Source organism: Aptenodytes patagonicus, chromosome 9 (assembly GCF_965638725.1).
Source record: "Aptenodytes patagonicus chromosome 9, bAptPat1.pri.cur, whole genome shotgun sequence".
Classification (NCBI taxonomy): domain Eukaryota; kingdom Metazoa; phylum Chordata; class Aves; order Sphenisciformes; family Spheniscidae; genus Aptenodytes; species Aptenodytes patagonicus.
Window position 1 is genome coordinate 1072556 of NC_134957.1, and position 20985 is coordinate 1093540.

Below are 20985 nucleotides of genomic sequence, written 5' to 3' on the forward strand. Positions count from 1 at the left end.
TCGTCATGTCGAAGGGCAGCCAGGAGGCTGCAATCCTTGTGAGGATCAGGTTTTGCACAAGCAGACTGGCAGAAAAGGCTTGCTGTGCAGAAGTCATCACGCAGGCGGATGGACAGCAGATCCGAAGCAGGACGGAGCTGGGGATGGTTGGACACTTACAGCGGCACACATTCACACGGGGCACTTGGCATCTTCAGTTTATCTGGCATACGTTCCGGTGCAAACTTTCTTTCCAAATGTGGGCAGATAAATAGCTCTTCAGTGCTCTGAGCCTGACCCTGTGCCTGGGTGGTGAGGGACTGATGTGTTTACAGATTTTAGCCTTGAAATACGAGCTTCCTCTCCCAAGAACATCATGTTTCTGTTTGGTATGCATGTTTTCTCCACCACTGTATGAATTTCAGTGAAGAATATTCTGCCACCCTTTGTTTGTTTTTAAATCATAAAGATATCTAGACAAGTGAATTCTATTAAAGGAAGGCATTCCCTGATTTGTAAAAAAACCCCTGATATTTATTACTTGGGGTTTTTTTTCTAAATGAAAATTACTTCCTCGTGCTTTGGTGAGGTGGGACATCCAAGCACACCAAAGGTGTGACATGCCTTTACCACCTCTATTCACAGCTTCCTAGGCAAGGAAAGAAAAAAAGTTAGCAGATGATCACTGATGATCATGGCTCAAATCCCCCCACTGCAGCTGCAGGAACTTGGGGCAACCTTTCGCACCTTCCAGCAAAGGCAGGGCAATGCAGCCTAATTCAGTATCTCAGAGAAGGCAGAGGTGCTGCGCGGGCTCTCCTTGCTGTCGGAGACGAGTGCATGCATCGTCAGGGACTGCAGCAGGGCTGCCACCATGCCTGTCAAGCCCCCAGGCTTAAGGATGTGCCTGCACTCAGCTCTCCGTGGACTGAGACCTGCTTAAACACTGAGGTTGTTTCTGGGGCAGAGCCATCAGAAAAGGAAATGTCAAGGCCACGTTTAGGATTTTTAAATTAGTTTTCTTTTTTTTTAAATGTGTCTGGTGGCATAACACTTGCTGAAATGGGGAGGTCCCGGACGACTGGAGGCTTGCCAATGTGACGCCCATCTACAAGAAGGGCCGGAAGGAGGATCCGGGGAACTACAGGCTTGTCAGCCTGACCTCGGTGCCGGGGAAGATTATGGAGCGGTTCATCTTGAGGGCGCTCACAAGGCATGAGCGGGACAACCAGGGGATCCGGCCCAGCCAGCACGGGTTCATGAGAGGCAGGTCCTGCTTGACCAACCTGATCTCCTTCTATGACCAGGTGACCCGCCTAGTGGATGAGGGAAAGGCTGTGGATGTGGTCTACCTGGACTTCAGCAAGGCCTTTGACACTGTCTCCCACAGCATTCTCCTCGAGAAGCTGGCGGCTCACGGCTTAGACAGGTGGACTCTGCGCTGGGTCAAAAACTGGCTGGATGGCCGGGCCCAGAGAGTTGTAGTGAATGGAGTTCAATCCAGTTGGCGGCCGGTCACGAGCGGTGTTCCCCAGGGCTCAGTACTGGGGCCGGTCTTGTTTAATATCTTTATTGATGATCTGGATGAGGGGATTGAGTGCACCCTCAGTAAGTTTGCAGACGACACCAAGTTGGGTGGGAGTGTTGATCTGCTCGAGGGTAGGAAGGCTCTGCAGAGGGACCTGGACAGGCTGGATCGATGGGCCGAGGCCAACTGTATGAGGTTCAACAAGGCCAAGTGCCGGGTCCTGCACTTTGGCCACAACAACCCCATGCAGCGCTACAGGCTTGGGGAAGAGTGGCTGGAAAGCTGCCTGTCGGAAAAGGACCCGGGGGTGCTGGTCGACAGCCGGCTGAACATGAGCCGGCAGTGTGCCCAGGCGGCCAAGAAGGCCAATGGCATCCTGGCCTGTATCAGCAATAGTGTGGCCAGCAGGAGCAGGGAAGTGATCGTGCCCCTGTACTCGGCACTGGTGAGGCCGCACCTCGAATCCTGTGTTCAGTTTTGGGCCCCTCACTACAAGAAGGACGTTGAGGTGCTGGAGCGTGTCCAGAGAAGGGCAACGAGGCTGGTGAAGGGTCTGGAGAACAAGTCTTATGAGGAGCGGCTGAGGGAACTGGGGTTGTTCAGCCTGGAGAAAAGGAGGCTGAGGGGAGACCTCATCGCTCTCTACAACTCCCTGAAAGGAGGTTGTAGCGAGGTGGGTGTCGGTCTCTTCTCCCAAGTAACAAGCAATAGGACGAGAGGAAATGGCCTCAAGTTGCGGCAGGGGAGGTTTAGATTGGACATGAGGAAAAATTTCTTTACTGAAAGAGTGGTGAAACATTGGACCAGGCTGCCCAGGGAAGTGGTGGAGTCCCCATCCCTGGAAGTATTTAAAAGACATGTAGATGAGGTGCTTAGGGATATGGTTTAGTGGGTGGTGGTGTTGGGTTGATGGTTGGACTCGATGATCTTCGAGGTCTCTTCCAACCTTAATGATTCTATGATTCTATAAATGGCGTTTTATTCCCTGAGCAGAACAGTCCCGTGGTACGTCTGGAAGGGGATCCTGTACAGGAGGCAAGTAGCCCAGGATGGCAGGGAGGCGAATACTTGGTTTTGGTGCAAACCTTGTGGTAGCCGTTGTTTCTCAGCTGGTTGTTTTATCTCTCTGTGCTCCAGAAAGAGGATCTTGACACAGAGAGTTTGCAGAGCCGTTTCAGCTGTTCAGACAGTTCAGCCACAATATGTTGCCTCAAATAGTTTTGTTAAGCACATGCATCAGCTGTACTTATTTGCCTTGAAGCTATGAGAACCACAGACCCTCCTGAGAAAATTCGGCTTCTACATAGACATAAAGAGCTTGACAGTGCTCTCAAATATACCCTGCTGCATAAGGCAGTGAGCTGCAAACCTGCCATGGCCCATGAAGCTCTTTAGATTCTAGATGATATCATTAGTTACCGCACTCCCAAAGCCTCCACATCTGGAAGCTGAGGCCAGAAGAGCTGTGCCACTTTACATCCTTTCAAGATCTAGGTACTCTGTAGAGCTGCAGTGGCTCGGGAATGGGTGCTGAGACCTGTGGAGGCTCTGGGATGGGTGCTGAGACCCATGGTGTCTCAGGGATGCAGGACCTGATGCCAGAGTGAGGCAGGGACATACAGCAGGGACATACAGTCCCCTCTCGGCCGAGCCTCCAGTTTGAGCCGATGGGGTATTTCTGTGGGTGCTCAGCGGCACGAGCGTGGGAGGGAGGGCAGGGGCAGTGGCTGGTTTTGGCTGGCACATGCCATGGGAGACGCAGCTTTGGTCAGTGCAGCAACGCTGGGCTGTGGTCACGATGCCACGAGGCAGTCAGCCCGGCACTGAATGATGGAGTGAAAGTGTGACACTTCTCTGCTTAGCAGTACAAAAAGAAAAAACCTCATCTATCTTACAGTGCCTCTGTTTAATTTTCATGCACTAAATACTGAATCCTGGTGGAAGCGATGCTGCGCCTGCTTTCCTCCTCCTCTGTGTCCAAGCACAGATGCTGACACCCAGTGGCCATGGAGTTTCTAGCGCCTGTATGAGACGGAAAACTTCAGCAGAGCTGCCTCAGCCGGTGAGATACAACTTCTACCTTTTCATTTCCTCAGGTGCAAGAGGAGTAAAGGGCTCCTGAGACATGCCAGCCTTGATTTGTGTCTTTCAGCGATTGGCAGGTTACAGTGATTGAAACACTTCAAAATCTTGTATTCAGAGGCCAGTCAGAAAAATGAAAAAATATGAGGATGGATAATGAGGAAACAGAAGGTAAACTGATTTTCAAATTATTCTCTTGTTGGCAGCTTAAAAATAGACCTCAGTGGGAGAAGGAGGGCGATTTTGTGAGTTCAGAGACCTTGGCATTCGCCTTCCCTGTTTTGCTATTTCCCAAAAGCAGTTAGAATATGACAGACGCAAATTGATTTTGCATTTCCCTGCAGCATGCACACGATCGTGCTTTCATATGTTTGACAAGTATTGACATTCTCTAGGGAAAAAAACTCTGTATGAAAGGTTGCTTTTTATTCTTCAACAAATAGCTCTAAGACTTTATCAGTCAAAGGCAGAAAAAAGACCCTAAACTCAAGGGTATGCAAAGGAGTTCTCTGTGTGTGTTTGGCAAAGACATGCCTTACCAGACATGTGGGGCTAAGATGGTAAAAACACCAGGGAATCCAGACATGAGCTGGGAACAATAAGAGCAGAGTATGCCAAAGGAGGGATTTTGAAAGCACTTTACTGAAAATATTAATTATGGACTACATCAAATGAATTAAACCACTGTAATGCAAATACTGTGTGAAAGAAATACGTAATTAGTGTAATTCTAGAAACATAGGGAAAAAAGCATACCACTGAAATTCTAGCAAGGTTCAGAATGTTAGGAAGGACTAGCAGCTGGCCACCTATTGGGATTAAATTTTGCACATGCTGCAGATGTGATCCTGTGAGAAAGTGGGTGGAGGGTGCCTTGCTGCTGCTGCAGCGAGGACCCTCTGCAGGGGCGAGTTTGGTGAGCCGGGAGCCCCACGCCAGGGCCAAGCCCAACTTTCCTTAAACACTCCTGTAAAGCTGCAGCATACAGATACCGTAAGTAGATGTACTTAATTTATCATTCTGTTACTAGGCAGGTTTCTAGGCAGGCTTCAGCCTAACTTTTATATTTTGTGGTTACTGAAATAGTTCTGACCTTTTTTGGGGTGAGTTCTAGCTGCGGAGGTACAACATCCATTCCTTTGCCACCTCTTACCTGCACCCATTCTCTTTAATTCTTCTTCCCTTCCCTCTTTTTGGACAAAATTAGACTAGAAACTTTAACCCAGCTTAAACACGTCCAGCAGGGGTTGCCACACCATTTGGTCTACTCCAAATGCCTGTGCACGGCGATCCTGCATGGTGAAGTGGGTGAGATCGCATCAGATATACCCAGGGCAGCAGGGTGGGCTCTAGCTGCCTGCCTTGCTTTTCCCCTGGGGGAGGTTCACAATGCATTCATGTGTTTTTAGTAAATATTTAAACTGTTTAAGAGGCTGGCAGAACATCAGAGGCCTACCAGGAGTTATTTCCAGTAATGGCAAATCTCAATGAGACTCTCTCCAATAGTTTTCTCTAGCGCTTTTTCTGGTTTTAACCATTATTATTAGTGCAGTAACTGTTGCCCTGGTGGCAGTTCTGAAAACCCATAACCCAAATGCTACCCAGTTCTGGATATGCCAAAGTCCTCTAGTTCATGGAAGTACCCAAAAACCCTAGAACGCACTTGACGGAGCATCTCTGCTCATCCTGGTCTTGCAGAGCAGGAGATCCAGGCTTGGTCCTCCCAGAGATTGCCCTGCCCTGATGGCTCATCGCTCTGCCCGGAGGCACACGCAGATCAGCCTCCAGAGCAAGTCAGAGCAAAATATTTGCGCTGTGCTGGCCAGGGGCAGCCACAGTGTAGGGCTGTGTGCCTTGACGCTGCAAAAACCCTGCTGGAGACCAGAGAGGGAAGGAAGGGGACTCTGCAGCTGGTGGGAGGGTACCAAGCAAAGAGCTGCTCTCTCCCATCGCACAGAGGAGGAAATGCTGTCCTGAGCCTCCTGCATCTGGCAGTTGTATGAACCATGCATTCCCTTGCATTGCTCTGATGAACATGTTTTGGAGATGTCTGCAGGCCAGGTCTCCCTGAGCTGGGGCTGGGGGCTGCTTCTGGGACAAGCCAGCATTATTCCTGCTTCTTTCCCTCTCTTGTGGTTCCTTTCACCTTCTCTGTTAGATCAGTCAGTGCCTTGCAAGTCCAGCTACCTTCTCCAATTCTAATGTGCTGCATTCATCAAGGTAAAAAACAGTATTTCAATGCTCATTGTATTTTTAAATGTAAAGCCATCCCTTGCTGGCTGGCCAGAAGCCGCAGGAGACAGTAGAGGGAGAGGTTGTGTCTCATCAAAATAACAGCCAGGAAACTTCATTTCTGTTCCAGTCTGTGCATAGACCATTTTTTTCTGGTGCTTTCCTCCTTTGGTTGCTCCCCAAATAACTTTGGGTTGTTGCCCATTTAGCATTGGAAGCAGCTGATAATGACTGAATAATTTTGCAGTTGGATGTGTAAGAAAGCACTTGCTGTGTTGTTTTGTGCCTGATTGGATTAGCATGGCTCTTTACATAGCTGATTGACGCAAACTTGATTTTCTCTCTGAGCTTCCACTGTTCACTAGTAATTCCCATTTTGAATAAATGCTCCTGCAAGACAATATGTTTTCTGGGTTGTTCAGATGAAATGAAAGCACACTAAACCTCTGGGTTTGAGTTGGTTAGTCCTTTGACCAAAAAAATCCCCAGAATGGGCTTGGAGGACAGTGTCTCATCTAGTGCTGATTTTTTTTTTTTTTTTTTTAATCATCATCATAGGTAATGGTTCCTTAAAAATCAGTCAGCAATTTCATCAGCTGAATACATGGTGTTGAGAGACATCTTGGGTGCTTCATTGAATTCTGGTACCAGCACCCGCTTCCTAGAGAAGTTCCCACACTGCCTTTGCCAGAGTAACCTTCACTTCTCCTCTGAAGCATCCATCCTTTGCAGTGGCTGTAATCATGCCTTTTTACAGCAAAAGTTTCTCTCAAGGCCTCCCCACTTCAGCTTTGCAACAGATAAGGCATATCAGTTAATGAAATAAATAGCTCAGGTAGCTCACGTTCAGCATTTATATGCTTCTCAGCAGGCTGAGTATTTGGGGACTAGGAAGACATGGTGAGAGCGAGGTGCGGTAGAGCGGCTAGATGCAGGCGTTTGTACCTAGCATTGTGTGTGAGGTGCTGCCCTTCAGTGTGTCCTGTTGACAGATTTCTAGAGTCCTTAAAAAAAAGAAAAACAAACCCACATGGCGACGTGTTATCTTTATTCATGGCAGTTTCCACTGCCTCCTTTTTCTCCCTTGTCCTGTTATCAGAAACAGCTTGCTCCAGAGTCAGTTTAAAACTCCACCGATGTTTTCCTGGGCCTGTTGAGGACTTGAATTGCAACAACCAACCTTGCAAATGGCAGCAGGTAGGGAAGACCCACATGGGCTATAGAAAGCTCAGGGCTTCTCATCTGTCCTTGGGATGATGTTCTAAGAGCAATCCATCAAACACAAGTGGTACAGCAGTTGCAAGCAGAGTTAGCATCCCACTGATGCATGCAATGGCTTTCCTGCTGGGGATCTGAAATGGGCACAGACTGTTACTTCCAGCACCAAGAGACAGCTGGGGACGCGCTACAGCATCCCTGTCACACATCGCTGCATCCCGGTGGCAATGAGGGAAGCATTTGCTTTCCACAGTTTTCTTGCTAGCATCTACACTTTGTTTGAACAATTTCATGAACCAGAATATTTGAAAGGCAGATACAAAACAAAGATGAAGGAGTGTGTGTCTCACACTCCATGCATTCAACTGCCAAATAGGTGTTAGTTCATCACTGAGGACAACATGAAGGTATTTCTATAGCCAGTTCTCCCTCATCAGTGATGCCTTAAAAGGCATATTAGAAAAGCTACCCACTTGCACTCTATGGCCATAACGAAAAGATAATAGTTATCAGTACCAGGGGATCAGTTCTCTTGAAGTGATCCTTCAGGTCTTCAGACCTTCAGACCTGAAGAAACTGTCATCAGTACCAATAATTTGGATATGGGCAAATTCCTCCACTGTGTCTGCTTTCCCCACATGCCGTCATTTACATGGATGCAAACAACTGGGACGGGACTGCCAAGAGAATGAGGCCTTAGCCCATAAAAATGGCACTTCTTTAACACAACCAGTACAAATCTCTGCTGCCTGAGTGGTTTGGGGCAAGATAATGGCATTATTTATGCTGCTGTGCATGCAGGTAACTTTGCTGCATTTAACAGACAGCCCAGAGCAGTCTGGGCTCATGTGAACAGGATTTGAGTCTCTGCTGTGAGTTTATGGGTTGTTGTGAGGCATTTCATATCAGAAACAGCCACACTTACAAGGTTGTTTCCTGAAAATAAACTGTTGTTTGGTGTCCAATCTTAGAGCATCTATTAATGTTTGGCTCTTAGTATTTAATATGTTGTTTCATTTATAACTGTAGTCAGAGACACACACATAAAATCACATTGCATGGACAGGCTGCCTTGGCACTTACCTTTTCTTGCACTGGCCAATCAACATAAATATTATGAGACTACTTGACAAACTCAGAATGACTGGAAGGAGGATAAATAGCTGCTTGTCCTCTTTTCTGGACACTGCAAGGATAAATGACAGCAAATAAGAAAACGCTAGCTTCCAGAACGGGTCATATTACCTCTTACAAAGCTTGTAAGTGTGTCCAGGTTTGTTACCTTACATATATTTATTTATTTATTACAGATATATGCCAGGTATATGTTACTGATAGGGTAACATACTCCTTCAAGGTAACATATATCCTGCATATATATGTAGCCACCGCTATGTGCCTCTTCCCTGCCTTCAGCATCTTGCAGCAGAGCCAGTGCACACGGGGACAGCCCTATAGAGTCTACGAGGTGCAAAGGAGCTGATCGGTGGTGCGGGGCAGCCAGGAGGACGCCCTGTGGAGAGACTCCGAATACCACATGCCCTCTCTTGCAAAGCAGTCACTCCTCCATCACAGCTGACCCTGTGCAGCAGGGAAGGGTGCTGGTGCAGAAGCGTTAATATTTCGGGGCTTGCCTGCTAAGTGCACTGGAGATGCCAAGCTGTAAGAATGGCTGTGCTGGAGTAGGTTGAGGGTGTAACTAAAGCAGGATCCCACCTCCATTGCTGGACACCAGCAGATGCCCATGAGAGCCATCAGCGCTTGGTCCCAAACAGGCTTTATAAAGGATGTAAAAGAAACACTGGTTACTTTGGATTCCATACCAGAGAAACACTCCTGCGTCCATTCACTCCAAAAGCCCTCGTCAGCACAGAAAATATTTGTTCTCCCCCTGACACGAACACATGGAATGCTTTGATTTGCTCTGGAAATTGTTAAAACAGTCTCCATTTGGGTTGACACAGACTGAGAAACAAAACAGAGAGAACAAAAGTCAAGGAATTATATGCCACCACCAGTGCTCTCTGGCAAGGACTGATGTTTCTGAACATACTCTCCAGGCTCTGCAAACCCTTGGATTATGTTTTGTCAGTTTTAAATGATTTCATAATAGTTTTGGACTGGCTAATGCCAATAAGATGATTATGGGTATGAATCTACTGAAAATACATACACTCTGGGGGGGCGCCATCATGTATGTTGCCATTTATGCCTGTTAATTTATGGAATCTTTCATTAAATTAGCTAAGGAGACTCATGTATAGAATATGGCAATTAAAGAAAAAATGTCTTTCAGATGTCCCCTATGATTAACTAGTTCTTGCCATTTTTGCTATCAAAACTGCACCTGGATAATGCACAAGGAAAAAGCACCCTGCATAAAAGACGTGTTGTGTCCCCGGCCACTTCTTTGGAGAGATTAGAATTATAGTTTCATTGGACTAAGTTGTGCCACCATATTCAGGAAAACAAACCACAACAACCTTTAAATTTCCATGATGACAGCTTTCTGAGATAACAGGCAGGAGGCCAGAGAAAGTGATCGCTCTGAGATCGTGCTGGGATCTGTTACTGCTAAAGCAAATGCTGTGGCTGGAGGTCAGGGTGTTAAGTAGGAACATGTGCAATGGAGCAGATGGTCAGCATTTTCCACCAGCAGCACCAGCTAACATCTCTGCACAGTCCATGCACAGGGTAGCTAACATGCCATCTGCAACTCAGTGCGAACCCCAATTTTCCGGTGCGCCTCCCTGCTGCCAGCCATCAGGCAGTGCTCCCCCCCCACCTCTTCCCCTCCCTGCAGCATGGTGTGTGTTGTCCTTACTGCCCAGGCAGCCTTGGCCTCCCCCTGATCTTCTGCCAGCTGAACCTCATACTCCAGGCATTGGGGCGGCGTTTCACCATCCGGCGGGCTCCACGCCACATGGAGCTCCTCAGATGCAGACATGGAAACCACCAGCTGCTTCGGGGGCGAGGGCTTTGCTGGGGGGGGGAACAAAAAGAGAGAAGGTCAAAAGGTGCAATCAAACAGCTCCTGGTGGGAAAGGCTTCAGTTAATCACCACCAACCTCTGCCCCTTTTCCCCAGTGATGGGATTTCTGAGCTCCCATTGCTATCAGCCACGATGCTGCAGGAGCAGGATGTCACTGAGGCTGGAGGGTGGGTTGTTTATTTTAACTTGACAAATGGGCTGGGTTAGGTCCTTGCTCTGGGCTGCAGTTTTGAAACACTGGGGTGTGAGCATTGTGCTCGGCACGTTCCCCTTGCAGTGTGGTCAGCCAGCCCTCTCTGTGCTGTGAGAGCAGCCTTGGCCCCTGCAGTGAGACACCGCAACAGTGTTGGCCTGACACTCTCTGCATCCTAGGAGAGGCTCTGGTTTATGTCAGATGCCCAAAGCCACACATGAAGTGCATGGCAGCACTAATTTAATCCAGAAATCCTGCTTATTAGTCCAGTGGCTTAACTGGAGGACTAGCTATTTATCCCCCTGACATTTACATGTGGGTAAATGCATCAGCATGGTAAGTGCCCATAATAAAGAGCTAGTACATGTATTGGGTTATACATCATGCTGCGCTTTGCTTCCTTTCCCAGTCTCTGATGGGTTTGAAATCCACCTTTGCTCTGGCAGACCCCATCACACCTTGCAGTCAATTCTCCACAGCCCTTAGCTTGATTTGAACAGCAAAGATCTCTCCTGTGCTTGCAGGAGTGGAGCAGCGGTTTCAATTCCAGCAGGAGTAAATGAAGCCACCTCTGTGGTGGTGCTGCTGGAGCCAAAAAACCCATAGCTGCTCTGCCATCTGCCCAGCAGACCATTTGTGTCCCGAGTTGTCCAGCTGCCAAGCGCAGCACTTGGAGGCACCCACTGACCCTCCAGGGTGGGCGCTGAGTGGTATTGCTCGCCTGCAAACACTGCTGAAAACTAAAGTCCTGTGTGGCACACGCCACAGCCCCTTCTCCAGGGGGAAATCCACCCAGACACATTACAGCCACCCATCTACAAGCATGCACATTTGTTTGAGCCCCTTTGTGCAAGATGTGAGCCTTGGGTCCATGGTGGCTGTGTGGGTCCCCAGAGCCCTGCTGCTTTCCTGCCAGTGTTACCTAGGTTGTGAAGGCGAAGGGTGATGTACAACGGCCGTAGCAGAGTGGCTGCCGCCGAACCATTGACACAAATGCTCAGATCCTTATATTCTGCCTGGCTCAGATTTTGCAACATGCAACCGATGTTTATACCGTGATCCTGAATATAGTCATCACACTGCACTGCGTGGTCCAGCCCCTCATACCTAGTGGTGTATTAGGAAAACAGAAAGAAAAAAATAACCAAAGCAATGGCAGTTACTACTTGGGTAAGGCCTTTTTTTTAAGATTGGACCTAAGCCTCGAGTATCACCTATATCCTACCCACCCTTTGCCTTTCGCAAGTGATCCAAAGCACACTGTTATGCATTGGTCACCTGGACTCCTGCTATGGGAAAAGTGTGGGGCGGAGATAAAAACAGATTAACATGCACAGATGGCTTCCCAGGTTGGTTTGTAGGCTGTGTCAGCCTCTCCCCAAGCCCGTTCCTGGAGCACAAAGAGGCTTCACGAGGTCTCACTGCATGAGTGGAGCCGGGGCAGGATCTGGCCCCTACTCATGGAGACACCTATCCTCTCATGGGGCACTTATGGCACCATCAGCCACCAGCTCTGGAGTTGCAGAAATGTTCCCTCCCAAGCCAAAATGCAGCGGTTTGTGGCAGGTGACATGTGCCATGAATGTAATGAGTGTTAACTGCTATGGCTGATTGTGGTAGGTCCTGTGCATCTACATGGGCACGTAATGGAAACCCAGCGGTGGGAGCAAGGAAGGGGTTTGCTGGTTATTAGCTAATGTGCAACTACAACCCTGTGCTCTCAAACTGCCTCCTGTCTTTGGGGGCCACTCCCCAAAGCTTAGCTGCTGGCTCCATCCTGGAAGTACTAAGTGGTGTTTCATATTACCTTTTAAGACTCCTGCTGGGTTAATGCCCTTGAGGCAGGGCTGAATCTGGCCTCTGTACTCTACACCTTATGAAAGTCTCCCTGCACAGCACATTATGTTTGGGGGAAAACTTCATGTGGTAGTGTTATAAAAATTAACTCACAGGTATCAAAGGATGCCATGGCTATGTTCCCACCCACAATAGGACCCAGATCCAAATGCCTGGTTTTGTTACAGGCAGTTAAATAAGGGTGGGTTTGCTGGGTTTTTTTGTGGTTTGTTTTTTTTTAGGAACGAATCATGAATTTCCATGGTTTCCTTCAAGCAGACCTTCGTAGTTAGCAAAATGGTTTTAAATCAGTGCTTTGAATACTATTTCCAAGAGTTACATAGAAACTGTTTTTAAAAAGCAGCTATGATTTTCTACATGTAGCCCAAAGGCATGAAACCCAATGATTTCCTAACTAGTCATCCTTACCATAGTATCATAGGAACTGAAGCACAAATACAGCATTTATTTTGTCCAAAAACACTACGTCTAGCTTTGTTTTTCTTGCAGAACAGAATCATTAGGCAGCAGTATAAAAGAAACAACTGAGAAACATGCATTATTACTACCTTTTGGCAGCATGTTTGCTTGTATGAGATGTGCTAAGGCTATGAAAATATATTTGAAGAGTAAAACTGTTAGTTGCCAAGAAGCCCTGCTCTTTGTATAGGGTTCACTGAGCTTGGTAACCTCCTGCTGAATCCTATCCTATAGAGATATATGCACTGTGATCAAGGGAAATGCGCAGCCAGAATGATCCAGGTACGTTCAGCAAAGGGAAAGCACAAGACTTCGTGATGGACAACATGCAGAAAGCATTCCACGGGGGTGAATAAAAGGGCAAGGAGGAAGAGAGAAGGCGTATCCTGTAGAAGATCAGCACGAGCGTGATTTTAAGGAAGGAAACAGGGATTTGGTATTTCCTTGCCAGAAGGCACATGTTGCTTGGAGCATTATTTCTGCTCATTCTGGGTGGATTGCATAATAGCATTGCCAGCCATAAGAGCATATTTGCCATGGCATTTTAGTACCCTGAGAGGTTCACTTGATTGCTGCCTGGATGTTTTTCTATTTTGCTGATACATACCAATAATATAGTCCATAATGTACGCCGTGAGGAGCGAGGAGACCTGGTTGCCAAGTGCATTTGAGGTACTCCCAGTCATGATAGACGCAGTGGAAATTCTGAACCTCTGATTCCAGTCTTCCTGTCAAATGAGAAGGAAATAACCACTATTTACCAATCACGCTTGGCAGAAATATCATTTTACGTCTTTGAACAATTGTGTGCTGCAGTTGAAAAACAAAAAAGGAAAAGAAGGCCAGTCACTGTTATTAGATAGTTTTGCTGCCAAGTGCTCTGTTTCCTATAAAAGCCAGTTCACTGTACTTAGAGCAGAAAGATGCATAACTGACCTTTTCGTTCAGCAGTGGAGCTCATGCAGGGCAACCCAGCAGAGCCGGGGTACAGGCAGAGGGAAATGAGCCCCAAGTATCCAGTAACCACAACCACAGCCAGTGGAAACAGAGATGCTCTGGTGTCTTATACGTCAACAAGCCCTGCAATGGCTTATCCATCCAGCAACCCTCAGGCCAGCAGTGGTTCATGCAACGGGCTCATGCAAAGTGCAAAACCGCACCAGGTACCGAAGGCTGCTCCTAACCTTGCAATGGGACCTGAAAGGTAGCATAAATCCAGTCACTTTGCACCTCCACGTCATCAGTACACCGTCCTTCGAGCAGAGTCTGTACCTTCACTTCAGCAGTCCTGCTGAGGTCAAATCCAACTCTGAATTTTAGCTTCCTAGTAAAAATAACCTGGTTGAAAGACAGACTTTATAAGCACCTCTTTTGTTGCTAAGTGGGCTGCAGAATTAGCTACCATTGCTCCCGCTCTAGCTGCGAGTAGGCTTATTTGTGTGCTTTAATGTTTCTTTACATTTCTGTCCTGCTTCTCCTGCCCAGTGCTTCTCCAGCACTCTTGTACCACCTGCTCTGCTCAGCCTGACCGGCTTTGAGTCCCTCCACCCCACAGGACACAAGCAATGACAAGAAAGCAAACTATGGTTCAAGGGATCCCCACCAGCCAGGAGCACCGGGGAGGGTCTGACAAGGACACGGCCATAAATCCAGATAAAAGGCACTTGTTCATGTTGTAAGATAATCAGAAACAGAAGGAACAACGAGTTTTGTAACTGATGGTTCCCATGGGAAGCACAACCACACCCTGCAAGGATGGAGCAGCAGCCAGGCAGTGCAGCGTGGGCTCACCACCGCATGCCACTGGGCTTAACCCTTTGTGGGACTTTTTGAGTCCCCCCTCTGAAGGTTTTTCTTTTTTTTTTTCCCCTCAGACTTACTCCCCCTTACTTCATGCAAGGGAAAAATAAGTTGGCAAGAGTTACAACAAATGGCGAGAGAGAGAATGTGTCACGTTAGCCCAAGCAAGACAGAAGTCCCATAAAATGCATACGCATGCTGCAGGGGGAACTGCAATGGCACAGTCCACAGTCAGGCTTTTTGTCAGCAGTCCCAGAGTGTAAAAGAGCCATGTTGAGCCACATCTTTCTAACAGACATTGATGACTTTTGCTTCCGCTGATGTCCCATGGAGTTTTTTCAGACTGACTCTTCTTTGTGACCTTAGCTGGGGTCAAGGTTTTGGCAAGGAACCAGAGGTGATTTTTTTCTACTTTTTAGATCTGCCTTGTATAAGACACTTTTATTACTTGTGATTTAGGGAATTCTGACGTGTTTTTTAAAACTGTATTTTTTTTTCCCATTGTGCTTTTTAAATGCCAGTTAAAATCATCATAGAAGAATCTGCATAGCTGCACGCTGCTGCATGTCTGGGAGTGGGACGTACATCATGACCAATGTCAGGTCGAAGAGCCCCTTTCCATGCCCTCGTGATTGCAATCTATAGCTGAAACATGGTGGGAGGCACCGTGCTCTTCCACCTCTGCAGGCTCCCATGGGATGGCTGTGCCAAAACCTGTCTGCATGGTGGCTGAGCGCAGCCTGGCAGCCTTGGCTTTGCTGTCTCGGGTGGATGAAGCGGGTGGCCAGCTCATGCGGGACACGCGGAAACCATTCACAGCAAGAGGCTGGGGTCCACAGCACTGCTAACCCGATGTGACTGCTCCTTCTCTCTCTTCCTGGTCTCTTGAGCTGGCAAGCTCTCTAGCACTCTTGCTTTAGGACTGTGCAAAAAAAATCTCCCTTTCTTTCAGGACACCAATCTGTATTTTGGGTTGTTGGGACATCCTCAGTGTATTGTTCATGTGTTCCTCAGTACCTTGCGCCAACCAAACAGCCTACTGCTGGGTTTCTCCTCTCCCTACTCCATTTACCTTCCTAACCCTGCAGCAACTTTCATCTTCTAAGCACTCCCAAAATGTATTCCTACAACCCTTCCTGTACTGTGCCTGTCTGCTATTGCCCTGCTACACATCAACGAGGGAAGACTGACAATTTTATCATAGAGGTGAGTTAGAGTCAACCATATCTAAAAGACAAAAGTAAATGGTAATTAGAAACACCCTTCTGGATAAAGGGAATGTTAGAGCATAGTTAATGAAATTTAATCTTTTATTTATTCACCACTTTGCACCCCTAAGGATCTGTTGACACTGAGTTTCAGTTCAAGCCCCGTAAAGACTTTTTAGAAAGTGTAGTGCCTTTTACAATGAGGAATGCTACTAGTTATTACTGGATTATTTTAGGCAGCAAGCACCACACCCTCTGACAGAAATAGCCCCTTCTCTGACTGCTGCTGCTGTTACATTTCAAAACACAATCCCGTCTGGCAAAAGATTCAAACCACTGGAACAGTCTGGCTTTTTCATGGAAAGCTGGAACTGCTTTGGTACCACTGCTCCTTGAAACGCAAACATAAACCTATGCAGGAACTAAAGGCAGACCAATAGCCTGGATTTAAGAGGATTAAACTGTGCTTTGTCTTTCTTACCTTCCAGTCTCTGTCACCAGTGTTGCGGTATTCAAACTTGTATTTTACTGTGCATTCATTGAAGGTTTGTACATTGAGTGGAGGTTTCCACTCTATATCAAGAGAACCTAAGAGTCCAGGATCAGTGATCTGAAGGTCTTGTGGGGGAGCAACTAAATTGAAAACAAAGCAGAGGGTAAAACAGGGTGTCGATGTAAAGAAAACAAAAAAAAAGCCGTGAAATTTGATGAGATGACAAATGCAGCTGCTGGATGTGGAGGGAAGCACTGCTGGTCCAGGTCCAGCCCTGGCTATTTAATAGCCTGTTCTCAACAAACATGCACAAGCTCTACTCCTGCCCACCCCTCAAAAAACAGTTTTTGCTGATGCTCAGAGAAAACACTCAAGGACCATTGAAAAGGCACAAAGAATGCCGCATCTTTAACACTCTTTTTCAAGATGTTTTAAGCAAAACTGCTGTCCTGGGATGACCTTTCAAGACCTGTATTTGCTTACTTTTAACTCACGATATTTACTGACTGTCAGGACAAGTATCCTTGCAAACATTGTGTTCAGCACATACACCAACATAGGATGACGGATCACAGCATGCTGTCGGGGAAATTTATGTTCCTTAACCGTAACAGACATAAAACACCCATATAGCTTTAAATATTCCTTTCAAGTATATTAAAGATTAATGAAAAACCAAGACAAAAAACATACAGAAGCAGAAAAGCAGAGTTAAAAATCATTCTTACTTTGGACATCTATCAGCTATACAAAAATGTGCCTTTACAGTCAATCTGGCTTTTATTAAGCTATTGTAAGGTGCTGCCATATGTTAACAAATCAGCACATACTATGGATGAATTCCATACTAAGACATGCCTCCTAAAAGCCTAGCTCTGTATGGAGCTGTCATTCACACGACAAAAACTGGCTATTCAGTTTTATTAGTTCAAACAAAGTCAATTTTTGTAACATCTAAGGCCATTTTTCTCCACTGTCTAGAGGTGAGGTTAGCCATTTGGGTTTCTACATATTCACTGCATGATACACTTTTTTCATGGTGATTTGGAGCCCATGTCCTGGCAGCGTCAGTCCAGCATTGCTACCACTTCTCTGTTTGAATCTGGCCTCCAGGTCACTGGCTTCTCTGCCACCTCATGTCTTCGTCAGGATTTACACCATTTTTTCCTTTTATTTTTTTAATAAATCCATTGTGAAAGCAGACCCTGAGACTATCTTTCAGTGGAAGATGGTGATATAAATCAAACTTTAATGTGCTCCTCAGAAAGTTTGCAGAGAACATCGTTGGAGGATTTATTTCTTCTAAGGAAACTCTCCCAAATGAGACACACCGCAGGCAGCAGTCTTAAGATCCCACTTTTCCCAACATGTAAAGCTCCATGGGAGATTTGTTGTTACGTTAGATGGCAAAGTAGGATATCATGGCAATGTATTTAGGGAGGTGCTGGGGCAAGGAACAATAGACTATAATAGAATCATAGAATCACAGAATCATAGAATAGTTTGGGTCTTTAAAGGTCATCTAGTCCACCCCCCCTGCCATGGGCAGGGACATCTTCAACTAGATCAGGTTGCTCAGAGCCCCGTCCAACCTGACCTGGAATGTTTCCAGGGATGGGGCATCCACCACCTCTCTGGGCAACCTGGGCCAATGCTTCACCACCCTCAGCGGAAAAAATTTCTTCCTCATATCTAGTCTAAATCTACCCCCCCTTTAGTTTAAAGCCATTCCCCCTTGTTCTGTCACAACAGGCCCTGCTAAAAAGTTTGCCCCCATCTTTTTTATAAGCCCCCTTTAAGTATTGACAGGCTGCAATAAGGTCTCCCCGAAGCCTTCTCTTCTCCAGGCTGAACAACCCCAACTCTCTCAGCCTTTCTTCATAGGAGAGGTGTTCCATCCCCCTGATCATTTTCGGGGCCCTCTTCTGGACCCGCTCCAACAGGTCCGTGTCTTTCTTATGCTGAGGGCTCCAGAGCTGGACGCAGTACTGCAGGTGGGGTCTCACCAGAGCAGAGCAGAGGGGCAGAATCCCCTCCCTCGACCTGCTGGCCACGCTGCTTTTGAGGCAGCCCAGGATACAATTGGCCTTCTGGGCTGCGAGTGCACATTGCCGGCTCATGTCCAGCTTTTCATCCACCAGTATTATTATTGGAGTATAATAATCCCCCAATAATTTGGAGAAAAATTGGATTTTATGTGGTTTTCTGTGTAACAAGTAAGACACTCTCCCTCCCACCACTGTGAGTCCCATGAATGCAGCCTGGGTTCAGAGGATGGTGGTGGGCTTGCTCCAGCTCCAGGGGCAGTGGGGCATGGCTCTGCACATGCAATATCTTGTATTCAGCAGCCCCATGTTCCGGCGGGAGGCGAAGGTCTAATATCGTTACGTTACGACAGGCACAGATTTCCCAGCATGGGCAGAGAGGGGGAACAGGGGCATGGGCAGCTCTGCCTGTGCAAAGAATGCTCAAGCTGGGCTCTTGGCGCACGTCAGAGGTGGGAGCAGGGGCAAGGTGAGGACATCTCACCCACCTCCCGGGTCTTTGCAAACATGCAAAGGCTCTAGGAAAGGGAGAAGCAGCACAGGGCACAGCAAGTCTGCAGGAACGGCGCTTGAAGAGCTGCAGCTGCTAAAAAAATGAATGAGTGGCTCATCCAGAACAGCCATTTAGAGCTGCGCTGGGGAGGGAAGGAGAAGGCGGCGAAGGGGTGTGCCTCCCACCAGCCAGCCCAGGCTGAGAGCCTGCCAGGGCTGGCGCAAGGGAAGGCTTCCACATCAACAGTGCACCATGTCCTGGAGTTGAACACTGTTATGGTAGCTGGCATGCATAATTTCCATAACAGGCTGGCTGAGGAGATGTGCTGGCAGGGCTGCGAGCTGGGCTCTCCTGCACTCAGGAAGCTCTTCCTGAGTGGGTAAGTGCTGAGCCTCACAGCTGTGCAAACAAGGAAGCAAAAAGCTACTAGCCTTTGTCATGAGCCATTATCCAGTGTCAAAGGAAAGCTGCTCTTGAATGTTTCTTCGGGGAAAAAAAAAAAACAAACAACAAATCCTCTACCTGATTTGCATGGTGGTGAGTCAGGTAGTGATGTGCTGGCTAGATGGCTGCAGCCCTCACGGCCAACCACTCCTGGCTGCTGTGCACACTTACTTGAACATTGCAGCTTTGATGACGAACCGCCTGCTTATCCCCAGCTGCCTCCCACTGCCTCACCCCGTGTCATGCGGTGCCTTAGGTGGTACAAGCAGCAGGAAGTTTTGCAATTTTCTATTTTTGCCAGTGGAAAAATGGCAGCCTGCCAGGTGCTGCCATATCTTCTATGTCTGCACTTCTCCGTGCTTGTCAGAGAGGTGCAGGCGACTTTCATGTTTTGAGAAGCCCAGTTTAAAGGCAATGCTGCTTGGCTTGGCTTGGCAGCGGCGTGTTTGCTGGCAGCTTTCCGTGCGTGCTGGCTGGCAGGACCGGGAGCCTCTCGGTGCCCTCCTGGCCAAGTTTTCACCTCTCCACTATGCACCAGCTGTGGCAGGCAGGGCCAGACCTGCTCACCATCTCTCTGAAGAGGGAAAGCTTTTGGGTGCAAAGTCCCAGCTACAGGAGACCAAAAGGGCTGGGGCTGGTGGGTGTGGTGCAGCAAAGAGGTGCTCGAGGACTTGAAGCAAAGGGTGCTTGAAGTGCCATTGCCATGGATGATAGCTTGCAGAGCAATATTTTTTTAGAAGAAAGTATTATTCTTCAGTTATGAATAAGCCTTGTGTTTCTTACACTGAGCACAGTCTGTCCGGCTGGGACCATGCTCAGGAGCATTTATGTATCCAAGTGGTATTTATATTTGATAACTCTATATCAAACAATATATTTGCTGTGCACCGAAGGCAGTTTCTGCTCCTTTTGAAGTTACTCAGAAAAATACCCACTAAATGCACAATATGTCTACACAATTGATTACAGGTTTATAAATCAGCCACTCTCTGTAACACACACACACACACACGCGCGCGCGCGCGCGAAAAGCTTCGGTTGAAGGACTAACTTCATAAAGGGCCCGAGTTAATGTGAAGCACGCATTAGGCAGCGACATGAATGGCACGCTAGGCTTTACCTGCGGTGTGGTAGGAGGAGGACACCATGCAGCCCCACACCAGTGCCACGGAGAGAGTGTAAAGCTGCCAGAGAGCCATTCAGAGGTAGGACGTCAGGGGTTCCTGCTGGAAGGTGTGCGGCGTCAGGAAAGCAGTCCTGCAGCACATGTGCAAGGAGGCTAGAGAAACAAAGCAGAGTTGAAAGGCTTCAGCACATCAGTGTGGCCCTGGCATTCCTTCTGCAGGGTGAGCATTGACAACAAGCGTCTTTTTACTCGTTTACCAGCCTGATTAATCATTTCCCAGAGGACTGTTATTTGTAACTTTTGGGGATGGCAACACATGGATGACTGGCTTCATTTGAAATAGTTTCTGACTAGCTAAGCACATTCTCTGAAGGCATGTCAGCCTGTACTTCAGTTATCAAGCCGTCTGCCACGTGTCTTCTGTGGAAAGAGTGATGCAGCTGAGTGACTGACCTGCTTGCCGTAGGCAGCACCTCAGACCAATGACATTTTCATTTAAAAAAAAAACAAACCCAAAATAGAATGCCTGAGCCCTGCCTTATCCAATAAACAGACAAGTCTTACGCAACTGTCACCAGTGCTTTTGGCTTTCCTGTTTCAGGATTTGGTGACTAAAAAGAAAAAAAAATGCAGAGAGAGAATTTCCTTTCTAATTCACCCTCCAACAAAAAAGAAATGGTAGGAATGCTTGTGAGAAGTCTTCTTAGTTGTCATGATAATTTTTGAAGGGGACAAATTTCTCTTCCTGAGCAGGTCTGCTGGAGGGAAGATGGGGACTGAGAGGAAGAGAGGAGCAGAGTTTCCTCTGCTGTGGAGGGGGGTTTCTCCTTCCTTCA

General features: G+C 47.5%; 1 protein-coding gene across 1 annotated transcript; it reads right to left on the reverse strand.

The window, feature by feature from the left end:
• Positions 1 to 4212: 4212 nt before the first annotated feature.
• Positions 4213 to 20399, reverse strand: IL13RA2 (interleukin 13 receptor subunit alpha 2). The gene is made up of 9 exons (XM_076346864.1): positions 20144 to 20399; positions 16030 to 16181; positions 13725 to 13878; positions 13148 to 13268; positions 11147 to 11331; positions 9864 to 10021; positions 8863 to 9004; positions 8123 to 8225; positions 4213 to 7173 (listed from the first exon to the last, which is right to left on the reverse strand). The coding sequence occupies exons 1-9, from the start codon at positions 20220 to 20222 to the stop codon at positions 7131 to 7133; spliced, it is 1137 nt and encodes a 378-aa protein (XP_076202979.1). The 5' UTR covers positions 20223 to 20399; the 3' UTR covers positions 4213 to 7130.
• Between the last annotated feature and the right edge of the window lie 586 nt (positions 20400 to 20985).

Excerpts from the sequence above, each read along its gene's own strand:
- IL13RA2 (XM_076346864.1), bottom strand. The coding sequence starts at position 20,222 with ATGGCTCTCTGGCAGCTTTACACTCTCTCCGTGGCACTGGTGTGGGGC. Across the intron at positions 10,022-11,146 it reads CCTTCGCCTTCACAACCTAG|CAAAGCCCTCGCCCCCGAAG; the intron begins GTAACACTGGCA and ends TCCCCCCCCCAG. Across the intron at positions 7,174-8,122 it reads ATTGGCCAGTGCAAGAAAAG|ATCCCCAGCAGGAAAGCCAT; the intron begins GTAAGTGCCAAG and ends TGCCCATTTCAG.